The sequence below is a fragment of the Thamnophis elegans genome, chromosome 8 (genome assembly GCF_009769535.1).
Source record: "Thamnophis elegans isolate rThaEle1 chromosome 8, rThaEle1.pri, whole genome shotgun sequence".
Taxonomy (NCBI): Eukaryota; Metazoa; Chordata; class Lepidosauria; order Squamata; family Colubridae; genus Thamnophis; species Thamnophis elegans.
In genome coordinates this window covers 71,022,160-71,044,329 of record NC_045548.1, presented here as the reverse complement: position 1 = coordinate 71,044,329, position 22,170 = coordinate 71,022,160, and the positions used below count along the sequence as shown (strand labels likewise).

General features: G+C 43.9%; 1 protein-coding gene across 1 annotated transcript in view; it reads left to right on the top strand.

The window, feature by feature from the left end:
- The window catches only part of KCNQ3 (potassium voltage-gated channel subfamily Q member 3), a gene marked incomplete at its 5' end in the record, with an annotated part of 41,958 nt that extends 20,355 nt beyond the window's left edge, over positions 1 to 21,603 (top strand). Inside the window, 7 exons of the mRNA XM_032222374.1 lie at positions 1,708 to 1,731; positions 5,210 to 5,397; positions 8,407 to 8,509; positions 14,729 to 14,860; positions 16,593 to 16,691; positions 18,250 to 18,334; positions 20,176 to 21,603. Coding sequence (XP_032078265.1) covers positions 1,708 to 1,731; positions 5,210 to 5,397; positions 8,407 to 8,509; positions 14,729 to 14,860; positions 16,593 to 16,691; positions 18,250 to 18,334; positions 20,176 to 20,895 — 1,351 coding nt within the window. The remainder of the gene's footprint in view (positions 1 to 1,707; positions 1,732 to 5,209; positions 5,398 to 8,406; positions 8,510 to 14,728; positions 14,861 to 16,592; positions 16,692 to 18,249; positions 18,335 to 20,175) is intronic.
- Positions 21,604 to 22,170: the final 567 nt, after the last annotated feature.

The window sequence follows — 22,170 nt, the reverse complement described above, 5'->3', positions numbered from 1 at the left end:
TGTCTCAACTTAAGCTCTTTTGAAGGATTGTCTAAGCCAAGCTGGGGAGGAGAACATGTGAAAGGACCAGCTTTGTAATGGAAAAGTAGGGGAAGAATGTTGTTATCACCTGAAGATCCCTCCTTCGGGGCCTTCTTGCTACCTGAGGGTTATGGGAGTTCAGATCTAGGAAGGAACCTCAATTTGGAAGATATTTTGTATTCTTAACAGGGAACAAGTTCTTTGTATTAAGATCCGTATGTCTATGGAGTTTCTCAGTCATCCAGGTCATGGTTGTCCCAAAGGTGCTTTTTCAAGAGGCAACTGGACTTTCTGGTTTTTCTTGGAAGACATTTCATTTCTCATCCAAAAAGCTTCTTCAGCTCTGACAGGATGATGGGGAGTGGAAGGATTTGTACTTCTTGCAGACAACTGGTCATTTGCATTCTTTTAGAGAGTCATTGAGGCCATCTGGAGGTTTATCTGAGTCATTAGGGTCACCTGGTGGTTGTGTGAATTGAGTGTGGAGCCTTCTTGGAACTGTTGAAAGGACCGTGTTGTAGACTGGAGAGAGATGATGTCGTATCCCTCCCATCTGTTGAGAAAGGGCTGTTCAACTTTGACATAGAGGGCCTCTTTGGCTCCTCTTTCAAACCAACTGTCCTCTCTGTCCAAAATGTGGACTTGGTTGTCTTCAAAAGAGTGGACTTTGTCTTTTAAATGCAGATGGACTGCTGAATCTTGTCCTGATGTGTTTGTTCTCCTATGTTGTGTCATGCATTTGTGAATTTATGAAGTTTATGAAAAGAAGGCAAATGACCAGCTCTCTGCAAGGAGTATAACAACTTCAATTCCCCACCATCCAGTCAGAGCTGAAGAAGCTTCTCAGATGAGAAGCGAAACATCTTCAAAGAAAAACCAGAGCATCCAACTGCCTCTTGAAAAAAAAAACACCTTTGGGAAGATCCTCATGTAGCCCAAACCCCATGGTGGCAGGATTATAGAGCCGAGGTGGTGCAGTGGTTAGAGTGCAGTACTGCAGCCACTTCAGCTGACTGCTAGTTCTGCAGTTCGGCGGTTCAAATCTCACCGGCTCAGGGTTGACTCAGCCTTCCATCCTTCCGAGGTGGGTAAAATGAGGACCCAGATTGTGGGGACAATATGCCGACTCTATAAACCGCTTAGAGAGGGCTGAAAGCCCCATGAAGCGGTATATAAGTCTAACTGCTATTGCTATTGCTATGGGTTTATATGATTGAAGAACCATAAAAACTGAAATGATTCACTTAACAACAGTGGCAAGGAAATCTGTAAAGTGGGACAAAACTCACTTAGCAAATTTCTCACTTAGCAACATAAATATTGGGCTCAATTGTGGGTTTAAGTTTCCAGAAAAGAGTAGGGAAAAAAAATGTCTGAGTAGAATCCTTATTGGCAGACTTTGCACAACAGGCTTAATGAAACCATGTAGCATTGGTATTTTGTAACAGCTTGGTTAGTTTTAACCTCATTTCGCTTATTGTATCTCAGCCTATTGTGCAAAGTAAAACCATTGGATTAATACAAACTGGAACATACCATTGAAATGTATCTCATTTTTAATCCTGTAACTGGGTTAACTATGATATCAAATGTAGCTGCCAGGTGTCAAAACCAATAACGCTAATTCCCCCTTCCCCCCCACACTTTTGTTCTCACTTTTTTCTCTCTGTTTCCATCTTCCCAAAGGAAAGAGCAAGTGGATGGAACCAGGTATGTACTTCGGATCTTGGTGTTCCTTTCAGTAGAGCATGCTTTTCTAAGGTGGCTTCCTTCAGATGAGTTATGGAGGTTGGGGGACAGCATTTACAAATTTTAAGGCAAATGTATCGGTAGAACACAATACAGTCAGTCCTTGACTTACAACCATTTGCTCAGTGACCATTCGACACTGAAAAAATGGACTTATGTGTTCTGACCGAGGGCTCACAAGATCATGAAGCAGAATTCTTGTCCCGATAAAATCTCTTTTATTTAGTTTAAAGTAAATTCCTCTCCAGCAAAGTCCCGGCAAACAGTCTTTCATGAGATTTCACAACTACAGATCTTTGTCAGGCTTGGAGAGCTGCCAGGCCGATATCTTCAAAATGCCATGCTGTAGTAGCAATTACTTGGCAAGAAGTCAGGAACAGATCTTCACCCTAATGAATTGAACTAATTGTCTCCTGCAAACTCCACTCCCCTTTTGCTCCTCTTTATTCCCTATGGGAGGGGCCATTCACCATCTATTGGTGCCTTTACTCCCGAATCGGCTCTTGTTCCTTAGCTGTTCCCTTCTCCTGGCAGCTCTGGCATGCGTACACTGGGAACAGGCTCCTGCTGTTCTTCTGCCCCACTGATGTATGACTCTGAAGGCAGCTGATAACTGTCAGACGGCCCTGGCCCCCTCTCTGCCTCTGACACAGAGCCCTCATCAGAGCCTTCCCCAGACTCCAGGACTGGCCCAGATTCCTCCCCAACCTCCTTACTGTCTGAGTCTGCCGCCAGCTCTGCTGGCGGCTGGCGGGCCACAACATTATGACTGTTTTTTCTCATTTACAAGAATTGCAGCATCTCCTTGGTCGCACAATCAAAATCCCGACGCCTGGCAACTGGCTCATATTTATGACGGTTGCAGGGTCCTGGGGTCATGTGATTCCCTTTTGAGATCTTCTGATAAGCAAAGTCAATAGGGAAGCCAGATTCACTTAACAACCATGTTAAGTAACTTGACAACTGCAGGGATTCACTTAACAACGGTGGCAAGGAACTTTGGGCAAAAATTCACTTAACAATGGTCTTGTTTAGCAACAGAAATATTGGGCTGAATTGTGGTCGTAAGTCGAGGACTGTTTGTAGTATGTAGACTGTCTAAAGTCTGTAGACTTTGTAAGAAATAGGAAGATAGTGGCATGAAGGAAAGGTAAAGGGGAGAGAAAGGTGAAGATGTCAGCATTCCAAGTATCATGTAGAATTAAATCAAAGTCCAAGGCAAAACGATCCTTAAAGTTCCAATTTAATAAAGCAGACATCTTAGCACATCTGTGTTAATCCCAATTCTGGAAATTACATCACAATTCCACCCAGTTAAAAGTTCATGATCTTGTCCCCACACCCACAATCTATCACATGGTCCAATCTTCTTCTTCCATGCTGCTTCCGGTCAGGTGTAAAAGTGCGGAGATAAAAGATGACCTTGGCTTCTAGACAAGAATGAAAACAATACATTCCACAATCCTACTCCTGTCTATTCCCCCCTCCCATCAACTATACTAATGAAACAGCATAATGAAATAAGAGAAAGTGTGGCAGGCCAAAATTCTAAAAGGAATATAATTGCAGGCCTGACAGAAGGATCTGGCAGAAACTGTGTCTATGAAGATAAAAAGAGAAAGATATGAGAGCTTTGCTCAGTTGAGGGAGCATCTTCCTCCCACTGTAGGCCTCAGATGAGGCCTTTTTTATCCTTTGCTTGGGGAATTTAGCAAATCGGAACAGCCGAGTTCTCATTTCAAGATCTGAGAAATCACCAAGTTGTTGTCGGAAGAAATGGGTGGGGAGGAGAGAAATGTACATATCCTTTCTCCTCTTTGGTCTGAAGCAGGTATGGGTTCCGGCAGGCACTACTCATGGGGGCGCGCATATGTGCTTGATGCGCTCCGCATACGAGCACAGTGCAATAAAAATTGTTCTGTGCATGCGCAGAAGCAAAAACGAGATGGCGGCAATTATGGCGCCACCCGGAGAACCGGTTCGGGGGTGCTGCCACTTCCAGTGACGCAGGCTGCCAAACCATTATCGGTTTGGCCGAACCGGTCTGAACCAGTAGGAACTTACCACTGGTCTGAAGGGCCAGAGAGAAGAAACAGGAGGTATTTTAGCATAGCGATCAGGGGAAGGCGGGTTCTCTAAATTATAACGCAAACCGAAATGTCTTCCTTAACATTACCAAGATCTGGATGCTGAAATTGCTGATTATCACGGTGCCTCAAAAGTAGACTTTATTTTATTGATTTATTATTTAGTTTGTCAAGCATGTAAAAGATCACAGGCATAAGTATAAACATCAGTAGGAACGCAGTGAATGGGTACGAATAAAAGGAGGGTAGGCACGCTGGTGCACTTATGCACGCCCCTTACAGACCTCTTAGGAATGGGGTGAGGTCAACGGTAGACAGTCTTAGGCTAAACTTATGGGGAATAAAATTATTCCTTTCCCACCTCACATCAAATTCTTATTTTGAAAAAGATGAAACCTAAACTAATATTTGGCAAGAAGAAAGAGGAATATAAGAGAGCCAGTTAGTGGTCTAGTGCAGTGTTTCTCAACCTTGGCAACTTGAAGATTTCTGGACTTCAAGTCCCAGAATTCCCCAGCCGGCTGGGGAATTCTGGGACTTGAAGTCCAGACATCTTCAAGTTGCCAAGGTTGAGAAACACTGGTCTAGTGGTTAAAGTGCCTGCCTAGGAACCAGGAGATGGTGAATTCTAGTCCCACTTTAAGCCTGAAAGCCAGCTGGGTGACTTTGGGCCAATTCCCAGGAGACTGTGAGTTCCAGTCCCACATTAGGCATGAAAGCCAGCTGTGGGTGACTTTGGGCCCCCATCAATGTCAGGTGGCAATCATACCTAATACTCCTTCTTCTTCCTCCTCCTATTTTTCCCATAACCACAACCCTGTGAAGCCAGTTGGCCTGCCAGAAAGGGACTGAGCTGAAGTCACCGAGCTGGCTTTTGGGCCTAAGGCAGCACTCAAACTCAGGTCTTCTGGTGATTGGTTCAAAGCAGTGGTGGGATTCAGCCAGTTCGCACCACTTCGGGAGAACCGGTTGTTAACTTTCCGAGCAGTTTGGTGAACTGGTTGTTGGAAGAAATCATTAAGGCAGAGAACCGATTGTTAAATAATTTGAATCCCATCACTGGTTCAAAGTCACCCAGCTGATTTTTATGCCTAAGACAAAACTAGAATGCATGGACCCCTGCTTAACCGCCCCCCCCATTTTTAAAGAAAAAGAACAGGAAAAATAATTGTGTGTGTGTGTATGCGCGCATACAAACACACACACACACAGAGTCATTTTTTTCCCCATCAGATTTCAGTGGCCAATTTAATGGCGCAAAGAAGAACCTCCCTGGCTGTTGTTACCCACCTGACGTTCACACCACCTGGATGTGGGGGGGAAAAGTTGATCCTTTTTCTTATCTTTTTTAGCCAGAAGCTGGGTCTCTTGGATCGGGTTCGTGGTAGCAATCCTAAAGGGAAGCTGTTTACTCCTCTGAATGTAGAAGCAATTGAAGAAAGTCCTTCCAAAGAGTCCAAGAACGTTGTGCTGATTAACCGAGATCGATTGCGAACAGCCTTCCGAATGAAAGCTTATGCATTCTGGCAAAGCTCAGAAGGTAAACTTTCTTTCTTTCTTTCTTTCTTTCTTTCTTTCTTTCTTTCTTTCTTTCTTTCTTTCTTTCTCTCTGTCTCTCTCTCTCTCTTTCTCTTTCTTTCTCTTTCTTTCCCCCTCTCCCTCCTTTGTCCCGCCTTTCTTTTTTCTTTCTTTTTCTCTCTCTCTCCCTCCCTCCTTCATCCCTCCCTCCATCCTGTCTTTCGTTCTTTCTTTCTCTTTCTATCCTTCATCCCTCCCTCCTTTCTTTCTTTCTTTCTTTCTTTCTTTCTTTCTTTCTTTCTTTCTTTCTCTTTCCTTCTTTTTTCTTTCTTTCTCTTTTTCTCTCTCTTTTTCTTTCTCTCTCTCCCTCCTTTGTCCCACCTTTCTTTTTTTCTTTCTTTTTTTCTTTATTTTTTTCTTTCTCTCTCTCTCTCCCTCCTTCGATCCTCCTGCATCCTATGTTTCATTCTTTCTTTCTCTCTCCATCCTTTCTCCCTCCCTCCTTTCTTTCTTTCTTTCTTTCTTTCTTTCTTTCTTTTTTCTTTCTCTTTTTTGCTCTCTTTTTCTTTCTCTCTCTTCCTCCTTTGTCCCGCCTTTCTTTCTTTCTTTTTTTCTTTCTTTTTTCTTTCTCTCTCTCTCTCCCTCCTTTATTCCTCCCTGCATCCTATCTTTCATTCTTTCTTTCTCTCTCCATCCTTTGTCCCTCCCTCCCTCCTTTCTTTCTTTCTTTCTTTCTTTCTTTCTTTCTTTCTTTCTTTCTTTTTTCTTTCTTTCTTTCTTTCTCTTTTTCTCTCTCTCTCTCCCTCCTTCGTCCCTCCCCATCTTCCTTCCTTCCCTCCCTCCCCCCCCTCTCTGTATATGTAAACTTTCTTAGAGTGTAGTTGCAGGAGCAGGTGGCAGAACCTGAGGAGGCGGAGTCAAAAGAGAGATCAGCCTAGAATCCCTGCATACTTAATTAATCTGCTTTATTTTGCTGACTTTTCTTCTGAGCTGAATTGAAATGGACGACTGCACTTACAACCACATTTCGGACCAGAATTTCTATTGCTAACAAAGCGGTTGTTAAGTGAGGCATGCCCATTTAGTGACCTTTTCTGCCATAGTTGCTAAGCAAATCATAGCCACCGTTAAATGAACCACACAGATGTTAAGCGAACTCTGCATTCCCCATGGACTGTGCTTGTAGGAAGTTGCCTGGGAAGCTTGCAAATGGCATTCCTGGGACACTGCAGCCGTCATAAACACAGACTGGTTGCAAGTCAGTATTATCGTATCCTGTCCTGTCCTGTCCTGTCCTATCTTATTCTATCCTGTCCTGTCCTATCCTGTTCTATCCTGCCCTGCCCTGTTCTATCCTGTCCTGTCCTGTCCTGTCCTGTTCTATCCTGTCCTGTCCTGTCCTGCTCTGCCCGGTCCTAGCCTGTCCTATCCTGTCCTGTCCTATCCTGTCCTGTCCTGTCCTGTCCTGTCCTGCTCTGCCCGGTCCTATCCTGTCCTGTCCTGTCCTGTTCTATCCTGTCCTGTCCTGTTCTATCCTGTCCTGCTCTGCCCTGCCCTGCCCTGCCCCGTACCATCCCATCCCATCCCATCCCGTCCTATCCTATCCTATCCTATCTTCTATCCTACTACAAGGGCGTTGATCTTTTCTTCTAGCCCGCAGCCCCCTTTGTTTCTCAAAGATAAGTGCTTTGAACTGGAAGATTTGTTGAGAACGAGACTCTTGAAGTCTCAAGAGTAGAAAGCTCTTACATGCAAATGTACAAAATGATCAAAGCACTTACCTTTGAATCTCTTTGCATCATGAGCTCCAGTTTCCAGGTTCCCGTAGTTGAACTGTAAATCTGTTCCTGGCTGTCTCTGCACAGTGACAGAAGAGAAGGAAGAGAGACAGCCAAGGGCACCTTATAAAGCAGCTGCCTGATTCTGAAAAAATGTGGCAGCTGCTTTAATTATCTAGAGAAGGGAATTTTTGAAAAAAGTAAACAAAAGTATTGGAGAAACATACAGAATCAAAAATGGTACCTTCTGCTTTCTTCAACAATAAAAATAGTTCCCACACACCAGAAAAAGAAACTTTCAAGCACCCTGGGAATTAGGTGGGGGGGAAAAATACCTTAGGATGATTTTTTCCCCAGGAAATTGGAGGTCAGAGTTGGACATAAGTTGGAGTGGGGTTGGATTGGAGATTTTACAGTATCCTTCCCCTGGAGTGGGATTGGATTGGAGATTTTGCAGTATCCTTCCCCTGGAGTGGGGTTGGATTGGAGATTTTGCAGTATCCTTCCCCTGGAGTGGCGTGCTAATGCAGATTTTGAAGTATCCTTCCCCTGTCATGCCCACCAAGCCACACCCACCAAGCCACACCATGCCCACCAGGCCACACCCAAAAACCAGTAGTAAAAAAAATGAATTTCACCACTGGACCAGAGGTTCTAGTGTACTAACTTCTTTTCTATGTAAAGGAAATGATGGTACCCAGAATAGTTTGGCACACTGAATCTAACACATTAATTTTTTTCTACCTTGCCTTACAACCACAATTGACCCCGAAATTTATGTTGCTAAGTGGGAAATTTGTTAAGTGAGTTTTGCCCCCTTTTACGACTCTCTGTTAAATGAATCGCTGCAGTTGTTAAATTAGTCACACAGTTGTTAAGCGAAACTGGTTTTCGGTCGCAAAAGGGGATCACTAACCCTGGGAAACGGCAACCGTCATAAATGTGAACCAGTTGTCAAGCATCTAAATGTAAATCATGTGACCCTGGGGATGCTACGACGGTCATAAATGTGAAAAGTGGTCATAAACCACTTTTCCTAGTACTGTTATAACTTCAAACGGTCACTGAATAAACTGTTATAAGTTGAGGACTACCTGTACTGGGTATTTGAACTGGAGAATGTTCAGGATCCATGATTTTAAACGATTCCAGCCTGAATAAATTGTTTGGATATTGTATGAGCTAATTCCCATTGTCCTAATCTCTTTTGCATCTGGATTATCTTATCTGTATCCATCTGGTCCTTATTTTAGATGCTGGGACAGGGGACCCCCTGGCAGAAGACAGGGGATACAGCAATGAGCTTCTCATGGAAGACCTCATCCCTACACTGAAGATTATCATCCGAGCTGTTAGGTAAATATTGAGCTGCTTGCCAATACTGCTGTGTTGACCTAGGCTTCCCCAAAAAGTACGAAGCAGATCCCTGGTCCTGGCAAAATCTCTTTTATTAAATGAATGTGAATTGCTCTCACTCACATTCAGCAAAGGCCTGGTGAACAGTCTTTTAAAGGTGAATTTATGACCACAGACCTTATCTAGCTTGGAAAGGTGTCATGTAAATATTTAGCAAACACAGTGTAGTGCAAGGAAAGACTTGGCACAGAGTCTCTGAGATTCATGGACAGATCTTCACACTCCTGAAATGAACGAACGAACGAACGAACGAATAGTTTCCTGCAAAAGCCCACTCCTCTTTAGCTCCTCTTTCGTTTCCTATGGGAGGGGACATTCACCGTCCACCTGTGGCTTTACTCCCAAGTCGACCCTGATTTCTGAGCTGTTCTTTTCTTCTGGCCGCTCTGCACATGTGCACACTGGGAACAGGCTCCAGCTGTTCCTCTGCCTCACTGCTGTCTAGCTCCGTAGGCACCTGATCACTGCCAGACGGCCTCGGCCCGGTCTCTGCCTCCGATGCAGAGCCCTCGTCCGAGCCTTCCCCAGACTCCAGGACTGGCCCATGTTCCTCCCCAACCTCCTCACTCTCCGACTCTGCTGCCAGCTCCACTGGCCGCTGACAAGCCATAATACTGCCAATCCAACTGGAGCTGTCAATTAAGCACCCACATTTAAATGAACTGTCATAAATCAAGGACTACCTCTATTGATAAAAGTCTTTGAGCTGTGTAGGTCTGGGGTTTCCAGCTGCTAGTCCATGGACCACCCTTGATCCATGGTATGCCAGCAATTGCTCCATGCAACAAGCGAAGTCCCAACCACAGGATGCAGGCAGCATGCAAAACCACACCTCCTCTGGTGGGCCACCACAACTGCATTGCATATGCGTGTATTTAAAAACCTGTTTACAATTCTGAAAAAGAAAATAGTTCAGCAATGTCAATCACGTACATTTCAAGCAGTTGCAATCAAGGCAGTTTTGCCAATCTGCAGCTTTCCAGATGTGTTTGGTCTTTAGTTCTCATCTTCCCCATAGTTGGGCTGAGAGTGCAAAAGTGGATAGAGAGTACATCACTGAAAATCCAGCAACATTTGATTCTTTCTTTATGGAAGGTCAAACACCACAAAGTTTCAGTTTCAGTTTCAGTTTATTGGGATTTATATGCCGCCCTTTTCCCTGAGGGGACTCAGGGCGGCTTACAACCACAGGGGAGGGGAAGTGCAAGGTCAAAACAAACAATTAGTGAACAAAAGAAAAATGATAAAACACAACTTTCATTCAGCAATCAAACACTCGGGCGGGTGATTGGAAACCTATTCCCAGGCCTGCTGGGAGAGCCAGGGAGTGTTATGGAGTACGTCGTGAGCAAGTGGGGGTGCGTTGACCTAGTGGTTAGGACGTTGGGCTTGTCAACTGTAAGGTTGGCAATTTGAGACCCAACGACCATGCGATGGGATGAGCTCCCATCCCATCCGTTGCCGCAGCTCCTGCCCACCTAGCAGTTTGAAAGCATGCAAATGCAAGTGGATAAATAGGTACCACTTTGGTGGGAAGGTAACAGTTCTGTGCCCCTCCGTGTACACTCACACTGGCTACATGACCATGGAAATGTCTTTGGACAATGCTGGCTTCCTTGGCTAGGACAGGAGGTGAGCACCATCCCCTAGAATCAAACTCAATTCTTTTTTTTTTACTTTTTAGTGGGCCAAAATGCATTTGAGTCACTGGACAGCGAGATGGGTGGCATATAAAACTAATTAATAATAATCCACCAAGGAAGCATTACCTTGATGTGGTTCAGTGGTGGTTTCAAATTTTTTTAGAACCTACTCTGTGGGTGTGGCCTCCTTTGTGGGAATGGCTTGCTGGCCATGTGACCTGGTGGGAGTGGCTTGCCGGCAATGTGTTTTCTTTCTCTCTCTTTCTCTCTCTTTCTCTCTCTCTCTCTCCTTTCTTCCTTTTGTCTCTCTGTCCCTTTTTTCTTTTTTTCTTTCATCTCTCTCTCACTCTTTTTCTTTCTTTTTTCTTTATTTATTTCTTCCTTCCTTCCTTTCTCTCTCTCTCTCTCTCTCTCTGTGTCAGTCAGTCAGTCAGTCAGTCTGTCTGTCTGTCTGTCTGTCTGTCTCCGTCTCTCTCTCTCTCTCTCTCTCTGTGTCAGTGGTGGGTTTCAAAAATTTTTGGAACCTCTTCTGTAGGTGTGGCCTGGTCTCTGGGTCCACTGGTGGAACCTCTTCTAACCAGTTCGGTAGATTTGACTAACCGGTTCTACCGAATAGGTGCGAACTGATAGGAACCCACCTCTGATGTGGTTGTTTGTCTTATGTGCTCTGAGGAAGATGAGAGCTATGCCAGAGGTTTAACGATACTGGACAAGTCTCATCAAAGGAGCGAGATGAAGAGTGTCTCTCCCATGAAAAATGTGGTAATTTAAAGAAATCCATATTGGATTGGTCATTGCCCAGGTCAACAGAGACTACAGTAGTATTTCCAAATGCAGTCTAAACATTTGGCTGACTGTGCAATGAACCATAGCAACAACAACAACACAAGCACCCACCACATAACACCCCAGATTTAACAGTTGTCGATAAGAAAGACAAAAAAAAAGTCTGGATAGTGATTGTGGCAGTGCCTAGAGACAGCAGCACAGAAGAGAAAGAATTGGAGAACGTAACAAAATATGAAGACCTACAAATAGAAATAGAACAACTGGCAAAGGCAAGCGAGGGTGGTACCCATAGTCATAGGGGCCTTGGGTGCAATCCCAAAACAATGGAAGCACCTCTTGAACACCAGAGGCATTGACACATTCGCCATCAGTCAATTGCAGAAGGCAACCTTACTTGGAATAGCTTCCATCCGGGGATAATATCTGCAACACCGTTAAACATCCAGTTTTGCCTAGCCCAGATCCTTGGTAAGGACTCAATAGGTAGGCAAAAAATGCCAAACCCAGCCTGAACATCTGGTTCAAAGATTAGATAATAGATTTATATTTATAGATTTATTTACAATGATCTATCCTGGTTGAAAGATAATAGATAATTATCTTTCAACCAGAAAGGTAATAGATACTAGATATAATAGTATTAGTTTTTATATATTGTTATAAATAATAACAGATCTTAAAGTAATCTATATCAGCCTCCAAACCCTGCTTGTACCATAACACAATTACGTCAAATGACTTGGAATATAATCTAAATCAGGATTGTCAAACTGGCAGCCCATAGGCAGTATATGTCACGGACAGGCCACGCCCACCCCAGCTCCGCCAAGGGAATAAATGCCGCCATTGGTCACGTGACACCAATGTGACACTGCAAGTTTGACCCCCGTGATCTAAATGCTTCCAGCAAGGTTAAAAGTGTGTTTTAAACTAAAATCATCTTTTTTGGGGGGGGATTTCAAGCTTGAACTAATTGAAGTTCAAAATGCCATTCACCGCTTTTGTGACTTCAACTGCTAATTTAATTGCTTTAAATAATTAGAATTTACTTTAAATGGCTAAAGTGACTCGATCTGCTGATGTCCTCCTTACCTGCTTCCTGCTAAGAGTAGCTAATTTGGAAAGTGTAAAGGGAAGGATTTTTAACTGTAATTACCCATTATAAATGGAACTATCAAGACCTGGGCTAGACTTGATGTGTTTCCATTAAATTAAATCCCATTTATTCTCGGTGGCCTGTAACAAACTATTTAAAGAAGGCTACATTAAGCTTGTTTGAAGGTTTGACTTGAAGAGGATTAATCAAAACCACCTCATTGAATCAGATATATTCCATGCATCAAATCAGATGATTTTAGATCAATTCGGCAGTTGGTAAACATTTCTGATCAATTAGATTTACCAGTCAAAACAACAACGTGAATTAATTGTAATAAAAATTTTAGCTAGATTCCCATAGTCTTATTGCTTGATTGAATCATTTCTTACTGACCTGTTAACTATTAATAGGAAATCTTTGGGTTTTTTTAAAAAAATCTCTCTTATGCTTATTAATTACACTTTCATTTAATATTAGTAAGGCTGCTGTTCTTAGTAATATTAGTTTTTCCTCTGAGAGAAGTCTTAATACTTGATAAGTATTTCACATCAGTGGTTACTTTTACAAGTGACTGGTTTTTTATTATTTCACATGGTTTTTATGATTATCCTTTGGATGTTTTTAATAAACTACCAGTGAATATTATAATAAGGTAAAGGTTCCCCTTGTACATATGTGCTAGTCGTTCCCGACTCTAGGGGGCGGGGACTCATCTCCGTTTCAAAGCCCAAGAGCCAGCGCTGACCGAAGATGTCTTTGTGGTCATGTGGCCGGCATGACTCAGTGCCGAAGGTTCACAGAACATTGTTACCTTCCCACCAAAGGTGGTTCCTATTTTTCTACTTGTATTTTTTATGTTCTTTTGAACTGCTAGGTTGGCAGAAGCTGGGACAAGTAACGGGAGCTCACGCCGTTACGCGGCGCTAGGGATTCGAACCGTCAAACTGCCGACCTTTCTGATCGACAAGCTCAGTGTCTTAGCCACTGAGCCACCGCATCCCTATAATAATATAATATGTTATAATAGTTGATTATTTATTCATGTCAAAAGCACCATGGTTAAAATAAAGCATGCTATATGACATAACATAACATTTAAAATATAAAATGCAAGATTAAAATATGTAGGAATTAAAAGAGATCTTGCCCAGTTGATTATATAACATACATTCTGAGTAATATTATAATAGTTGACTGAAATACCTATATCAACACTATACAGTCGTCCTCAGGTGACGACTATAATTGGGACCAGATTTTCCATTTTAAACGAGGCAGTGTTGTGGCCGGTCACCCGCCGGCCTCTCCAGCAGCCGAATCAGATGAGGAGGAGGCATTGGAGTCAGAGTCAATATCAAGGCAACCTGAGATCTCGGAGGGGGAAGAGGGAGTGGAGCTGGGAGAGAGGGAGAGGGAGGGAGGGAGAGAGAGAGAGAGAGAGAGAAAGAAAGAGAGAGAGAGCCCTCAGATGGAGAGTCAACAGCCCTAAGGTCTGGAGGTGGCTGATGAGGAAGAGGAGGAACAGCCGGGTCCGGTGCCTGACGCATGGATACCCAGAAGGCAGAGGAGAGGAGAACAGTGGAAATCCATGGGACGGTCCTTGGGACGGAAAAGCCATCGCTGCTAGCAAAGCCCCACCCTAGCCCTGGGGATAAAAGGCAGGGGGTGGAGATGAATAGATGTGGCAGACAATTATTCATCTTCTGGCCGGATGGACTTGTTAGCCCGTGTTGAGAGAGGAACTTTTTGCCAGAGCTGCTGGCGCTCCCAATAAAGGAATCTCTCAGTTAACTTCAGAGGGTTTGTCGTGGTTGGGGAGCTGGGTCAAAACAGGCAGTTGTTAAGTGAGTCGAGCCCAATTTTACCATCTTTTTCGCCATGGCTGGTCAGTGAACCAACCCTGATTGCAGTGGTTAAGCAAACTTGGCTTTCCACCAAATGTTGTCCAGTTGCCAAGTGCCTGAATTGTGATTGTGTGACTGCCGGAATGGCTGCGACAGTCATAAGTGCAAGGACCGTATGAGTCATTTTTTTCAGTGCTGTTTAGCGAACTTTGAATGTTCACTAAAGGAATGGTTGTAAGTTGAGGACCACCACATGGAAATGCAGCTAAGAACCGAGATTTCTTAGAGAAACAGAACCACATTAATCAACTTGGGACAGCCATGCAGTGATTTGCCTAAGGGTGCAGAGGTCATGAAGCATGAAATGTCATCCATCCGATTGAGGCAACTGTGCAAAATTTAGTCCCGCCTTTTGGCATGAAAGCCGGCTGGGTGACTTTGAGCCAACCACCAGGAGACTGTGAGTTCTAGTCTCGTGATAGGCATGAAAGTTGGCTGGGTGACTTTGAGCCAATCACCAGGAGACTGTGAGTTCTAGTCTTGTGTTAGGTATGAAAGTTGGCTGGATGACTTTGAGCCAATTACCAGGAAGCTATGAGTTCTAGTCCCGTCTTAGGCATGAAAGTTGGCTGGGTGACTTTGAGCTAATCACCAGGAGACTGTGAGTTCTAGTTCTGCCTTGGGCATGAAAGCTGGCTGGGTGACTTTGAGCCAATCACCAGGAGACGGTGAGTTCTAGTCTTGCCTTAGGAACCCCTTTTTCTGCTGTTTCTCCTTGGACCAGGATTCTACAGTTCCGCCTCTATAAGAAGAGATTTAAGGAGACTTTGAGGCCTTACGACGTAAAGGATGTGATAGAACAATATTCAGCTGGACATCTGGACATGCTTTCCAGAATCAAATACCTTCAAGCAAGGTAAGAGGGCATGGCCCCGTTCGTAGACTAATCGTGGAGATGATATTGGGAGGGAAAGATTGAGAGTTTGGCCCGTGTCAGGTGATGGCATTGTCACTGCAAGCACTCATACTCAAAGGGTGTCACTCTTGTAAGAAATTGATGGCTGTGCAACAGACTCCATTAAGAGTCTGAATGTTTATCTCAGGCAAGGTTGTGCATTGTGTTCACCTAACATATTCAATCATATGAATTAGAAACCTTAGTTTTAGTCTATGTAGGTTTTGTGTATTTGAGTGTGTAGTTTAGTATTTTATGTACATCTAAATGGGTCACTTGGTTTACCATTCAGGGTGTTATGCAGACCCAGAGATGGGTTAATGCAGGAATCAAGTTAAGAGTTCTATAGAGACGAGACTTATAAGGTCCAGTGATTCAGCCACATAATAGATGATTATGTGTTGCATTATTATCTTTCTATTCACTTGCCCAGTGAAGTCAAGGCAGAGTAGATAGATAGATAGATAGATAGATAGATAGATAGATAGATAGATAGATAGATAGATAGATAGACAGACACAGACAGACAGACAGACAGACACAGATAGATAGATAGATATAGACAGACAGACAGACGAATAGATAGATAGATAGATAGAGAGATAGATAGAGAGATAGAGAGAGAGAGAGAGAGAGACAGACAGACAGACAGACAGACAGAGACAGATAGACGGATAGATAGATAGATAGAGAGAGAGAGAGAGAGAGAGAGAGAGAGATTAGATAGATAGATAGATAGATAGATAGATAGATAGATAGATAGATAGATAGATAGATAGATAGATAGATGTAGGTAGGTAGGTAGGTAGGTAGGTAGGTAGGTAGAGAGATACAGACAGACAGACAGACAGAGAGTTAGACAGACGGGTAGACAGACGGACAGATAGATAGATAGCTAGATAGATAGACAGACAGACGGACAGACAGACAGACAGGTAGATTAGATTAGATTAGATTAGATTAGATTAGATTAGATAGATAGATAGATAGATAGATAGATAGATAGATAGATAGAGACAGACAGACAGACAGACAGACAGACAGACAGGAAGATAGATAGATATAGACAGACGGACGGACGGAGGAAGGAATGAAGAAAGAAAAAAAAGAAAGAAAAAAAGGAAAGAAAGGAAAGAAGGAAAGAAGGAGGAGATAGATGGGAAAGAGGGGTAAGAGAAAGGAGATAGGTAAAGGCAGGAAGGAAGGAAGGGACATTTTTGCTAATGGCAATTTCTTTCTTGTAAAACACCTTTCTTGAAACTTGTGCCTCCATATGCTCTAAGACAGGGGTGTCAAACTTGTGTCGTCATGGTGGTGTCACATGACATATCAGGACTTCCCCCCCTTCACTAAATGGGGTGGGGGCAGGGCCAGCATGTGATGCATTTGCTCCGCGGGCCATGAGTTTGACAACCCTGCTCTAAGTCTTCATCTCTTAAGATGTCCACAGACAGCCACTTGTCCTGCTTGTGCAGGGGGTTGGACTAGAAGACCACCAAGGTCCCTTCCATTTGTTATTCTATCATTATTTGACCAAGAGGCCTATTGCAGGTAGTCCTAATGTTGGCTGGGGAATTCTGGGGAGTTCAAGTCCACAAGCCTTAAAGTTGCCACCCCCCCCCCCCCGAGTGATTACAGTATATAATACGACTATATCTAGCAGCCCTTATGTTCTGTTTCCATCTCTTTTCAGAATAGATATGGTTTTTGCACCTGGGCCTCCATCTACTCCCAGACACAGGAGATCACAGAAAGGGGGCACCTTCTCCTACCCTTCGCAGCAGTCTCCAAGGTGACATTTTTGTGTGTGGGGGGGGGGGAAGGTCGCCCCTCAGTGAAAGCCACATTTCCATCATTTTCCATTAAGCGCCAGCCAGATGTGGTCTTCAGCCAGTTCTCACCGGTTTGAGCAAATGGGTAGCAGCAGCTGCGGGAAGCTCCCCCCAGCCACCCCGCCGTAATGGGCAAGCACTGCGCATGCGCAGAAGGCGGTGTGCATGTGCAGGTGAGGGGCACGTGAGTGAAGCAAGCGCATGTACCCTCACATTTGCGAACCAGTAGCAAAGGTGGTATTCAGCAAGTTTTGACCAGTTCTGGAGAACCGGTAGTGGAAATTTTGAGTAGTTCGGAGAACCAGTAAATACTATCTCTGGCTGGCCCCGCCCCATCTATTCTCTGCCTCCTGAGTCCCAGCTGATCAGGAGGGAATGGGGATTTTACAGTATCCTTTCCCCTGCCACGCCCACCAAGCCACACCCACCAAGCCATGCCCACAGAACTGGTAGTAAAAAAAAATGTGAATCCCACCACTGACTGTTAGGGAAGGTAAGGGAATCTCACCTCTGGCTCCAACGTAGTGTGGACCATAGATATGTTTAATGCAGTTAAAACTGAAAAATGTATATTCTTTTTTTAAAAATAATTTTTATTAATCTTTAAAAACAATAGGAAAGACACAGCAAAGGAAAAGACAAACACAAAAGACAAAACAACACAGAACATACATAACAATATACAATAGTTTTACAGCTTTCTATATCGGCTTTCCTTCTTAGCTTTTATAATTCTCCCTTCTGCTTTGCCTTATGTTAGGTAAGCTCCCCGTTGGGAGAGCAACTACGTTCAGCGAAGCGTTGTGAGAGTTGTATTGGAGAACACACAAACCAGCATACAGAAACACTGCAGTTTAAATAGGCTTCTACTTTCGTGGAAATAGAGGTCTCAGAGTCCATCAAACAATCCAAGTCATACACGGATAAGACAGTCAGTCATCAACATCTTTCAGTTAAGGGATAATCCAAATAACATAGTCCATAATCATACAAACAGTCCGGCACTCAAAGTTTGCTAGAAGTTGCAAAACTTACAATAGCTCACGGCACTTCCAGATCAGCCCAGCATCTAACAAACAGAGAGCTAACAGTCATTCTGGCTCCCTCTTATGGCCGATTGAGGAAAACAGCAACCAATCACATTTTACAGTATGATTTAAAGAAACAGGTACAACATTGTTATATGATTTATATATTGCCAACCCAACCGTTAGAATTATATTCCTAACAATATAATTTAATACTTATGGCAATGGAACCCCCCCTAAAGAAAGAAGCAACTTTGACTATATATTCCTCTCACTATAAACTTGTCCTATAATGTAACAAACATAATATTAACACTTATAATAGTATTCATTATGTACATTCTTAAATGTACATTCTTATATCTAAAAATCAAAAATACCTTGTCACTTTTGTGTAAATGCACTGTGAACTAGAAATATTTGTAGGAAGAATTTAAATGGTTTTCTTTTGGTTTACCTCTGTGTAAAATGGAACCTTATTTCCTTTTAGGAACGAGCCATTCATAAGTAAAGCATCTGCAGATGATGCGGAAGACCAAAGCATGATGGGCAAATTTGTCAGAGTTGAAAGACAGGTATGAAACGCTCAGCAGTTTGGCTCCATGTTTTTCTCAAATTCAGATTCAGAACAGAGCTGGAAGGGACCTTGGAGGTCTTCTAGTCCAGCCCCCTGCTCAAGCAGGAGACCTTATATCTGTGATGGCAAACCGATGGCATGGGTGCCAGAGGTGGGACATAGAGCCATCTCTGCGGGCACATGCCCTGTCACTGCTCTTCTGATTTCCAGCACATGTGTACGCACTGTCCAGCTAGTCTTCGCATGCGCCGGGCTGCCAAAAACCCCAAAGAGCATGTGGTCAGTGCGAGCATGCCACCTGGTCTTCTGGCACATGCATGCACAGCAACCAGCTGGTCTTCAGGTTTCCAGTGCTGCAGTGCACATGCATGTGTTTGGGCACTTGGTGCTGAGAAGGTTCACCATCCCTCCCCTATACCATTTCAGACAAATGGTCGTCCAGTGTCCTCTAAAAAGCCTCCAGTGATGAAGGACCCACAACTTCTGAAGGCAACTCCTGTTCCACTGGTTGATTGTTCTCACTGTTAGGAAGTTTCTCCTTAGTTCTAGGTTGCTTCGCTCCTTGCTTAGTTTCCATCCATTGTTTCTTGTCCTGCCTTCTGGTGCTTTGCAAAATAAGTTGACGCCCTCCTCCTTGTGGCAGCCCGTCAGATATTGAAATCCTGCTATCATGTCACCCCTAGTCCTTCTTTTCTCTAGACTGGCCGTACCCAGTTCCTGCAACCATTGTTCATATGTGTTAGGTAAGCTCCCCATTGGGAGAGTGAGTGTGATCAGAGAAGCGTTGTGAGAGTTGTGTTGGAGAACACACAAACCAATATACAGAGACACTGCAGTTTAAATAGGCTTTTACTTTTGTGGAAATAGAGATATCGGAGTCCATCAAACAGTCCAAGTCATACACGGATAAGACAGTCAGTCATCAATGTCTTTCAGTAAAGGGATAATCCAAATAACATAGTCCAGTAACATATAATCAGTCCAGTAATCAAGGTTTGCTAACAGTTGCAAAACTTACAATAGCTCACGGCACTTTCAGCTTCCAAAAACACTCAGATCAGATCAGCCCAGCATCTAATAAACAGAGAGCTAACAGTCATTCTGGCTCCCTCTTATGGCTGATTGAGGAAAAACAGCAACCAATCACACTTTACAGTATGATTTAAAGAAACAGGTATAGCATTGTTAGATGATTTATATATTGCCAACCCAACCGTTAGATTATATTCCTAACAATATGTTTTAGTCTTCAGGCCTTTAATCATCCTAGTTGCTGTGCATTTTTTCCAAAGGCTAAAACATCTAAAATTTTGTCTCATTTTCAAAAAACCGAACATCTCATTTTCAAAGTCTCAACACCTTCTCTACCCACAAAATCTCAGCATCTCCTTCATAACAGATATAAACACCTAACATCTAAACACCTGAAGGCCAGGCAAGGAATAATGGATGGAAACTGACTAAGGAGAGATTCAACCTAGAAATAAGGAGGATTTTTCTGACAGTGAGAACCATCAACCCATGGAACAGAAGTTACCTTTGGAAGTTGTGGGAGCTTCATCACTGGAAGCGTTCAAGAAGAGATTGGAAGGCCATTGGTCAGAAATGGTGTCGGATCTCCTGCTTGAGCAGGGGGTTGGACTAGATGACCTATAAGGTACCTTCCAACTCTGTTAATCTGTTAAAGTGTTTTGCTGTTGCTGCATTTGTTTGTGATGACCTTTGATCTTCGTGATGATCTTTGACCGAGGCCAATTTTCAGTTGGGGGATAGTTTTGCTCCTAGTCGAGATAACCAATTGTTTATTCCAGCTGAGTTCTGATGGCTGCTGTCTTTTAGGTCTACGACATGGGGAAGAAGCTGGATTTTTTAGTAGACATGCACAAGCAGCATCTGGGCCAGCTGCAGGTCCAAGTCACCGACGCGTGTCCTTTGAAAGAAGCCACCTCCTTGGCTGAGGACAACCGCTTTTCTGAATTGAAATCCATCATTTACAAGTACTCCAAGCCTTCCATCCATGAGCTGTCTCCAACCTTCCACCACGTCCCTGTGAACAAAGTCCCTCCTTTCGGGTACTCGAGCCAGGACTGTGGTCACAACCCCCTTTCACTGCCCTTCAGTGACCAGAACTCAGGCCGATGGCAAGCCATGCCCTTCTCCACAGCCTACTCAGAAAGGCCCACCGTCCTGCCAATAGTGACTTTCATGGACCCTCAGGTTTCCTTCCAGTCGCCGCCGAGGGAGCTCTGGAGCCCCCATTCGGACAGATTCTCCTCAAGGCAGAGGCAGAGAGACAGCGACACCCCCTTGTCTTTGCTCTCGGTCAACCACGAGGAACTCGAACGCTCCCCGAGCGGGTTCAGCATCTCTCAAGACCGAGATGATTTCCTGTTCGGCCCAAATGGCGGAACCAGTTGGATGAAGGAGAAACGTTATTTGGCTGAGGGGGAAACGGACACCGACACCGACCCTTTCACTCCCAGTGGCTCTATGCCTCTGTCCTCCACGGGGGACGGGATTTCCGACTCAATATGGACTGCTTCAAGCAAGCCAATTTAATCTTCTCTACAGGGGTTGGTGGTTGGGGTGGGGCGTGGGAGGGTGGAGATCTGGGCTGGCTTTTTCTTGTCCTGTAAACTTAAAACTTTGTATATCTGACGAGACGTGCCCGAAGCTTCCTCCCCTCAAAAAAAAAAAGCAAAAAAAGAAGAAGCAAGCCACCACACCCATCCCTTCGCCACCAGAATGGCCATTCTGCATGCTGGTGTTCGTGCACATCTTTCTCCACCATCTCACACAGTTGGGCGATGCAGTTCTCCTCGTTCCTGCCCAAACGAAGCGGCTTGAGTTTTCTTGCGCAGGGTGGCGGTGTGGTTTTTTATTTTATTTTATTTTGCATGACTTTATGCACTAAAGGGTACAGGGGATTCCCTCCATGATTAAAACCATGAAGGAGAAGGAAAAAATCATCACACTCTATCGCTCAGTACGTCAAGGAGTCAGGTGGATGTCAGAGCTAAAAAACGTGGGGAGATACAGGCTGCATCGTTGCGAGCAAAAAAAACCCCCTTCATTTCTAGAACGGCTCCCTTGGTGAGGTGTGCATGCATTTGCATCATTCCTCTTTGCAATTTTAGCTTGTTTCCCTCTTGGCTGTCCATTTTGTTCTCTCCCATGTCGCCATAGTAGGCTGATTTAATTCCGTTTGTTTGAACTCTCTGCTCCTGCACCTATGTAAGAAACCCGAGAATATAACACATTCCAGTATCCAGAGAATCAAAGTGTTTTTTTGTGCACATCTTCACATATTTCCATGAAGCCCAGGCACGCTTCATCTGCTCCAAATATTGTCGTCTTCACTCATCGTCCCAAGGATGTCCATGGGTCAAATGAGCGAAACATCTGTCAGCGTTCCAAGTATCATGTAGAATTAAATCAGAGACCAAGGCAAAACTATCCTTAAAGTTCCAATTTAATAAGACAGACATGTTGGCATTGTACTATGGAATCCCAATACTGGAAATGACATCAGAATTCCACCCAGTTAAAAGTTCATGATCTTGTCCCCACACCCACAATCCATCACATGGTCCAATCTTCTTCTTCCACGCTGGCATCTACACCCAGCTGCTTCTGGTCAGGTGTACTGGTGCAGAGACAAAGGATGACCTTGGCTTCTAGTAAAGAATGAAAACAATACATTCCACAATCTCACTATTCCCCCCTCCCATTGACTATTCCCCCCTCCCATCGACTATACTAATGAAACAGCATATTGAAATAAGAGAAAGTGTGGCAGGCCAAAATTCTAAAAGGAATATAATTCCAGGCCTG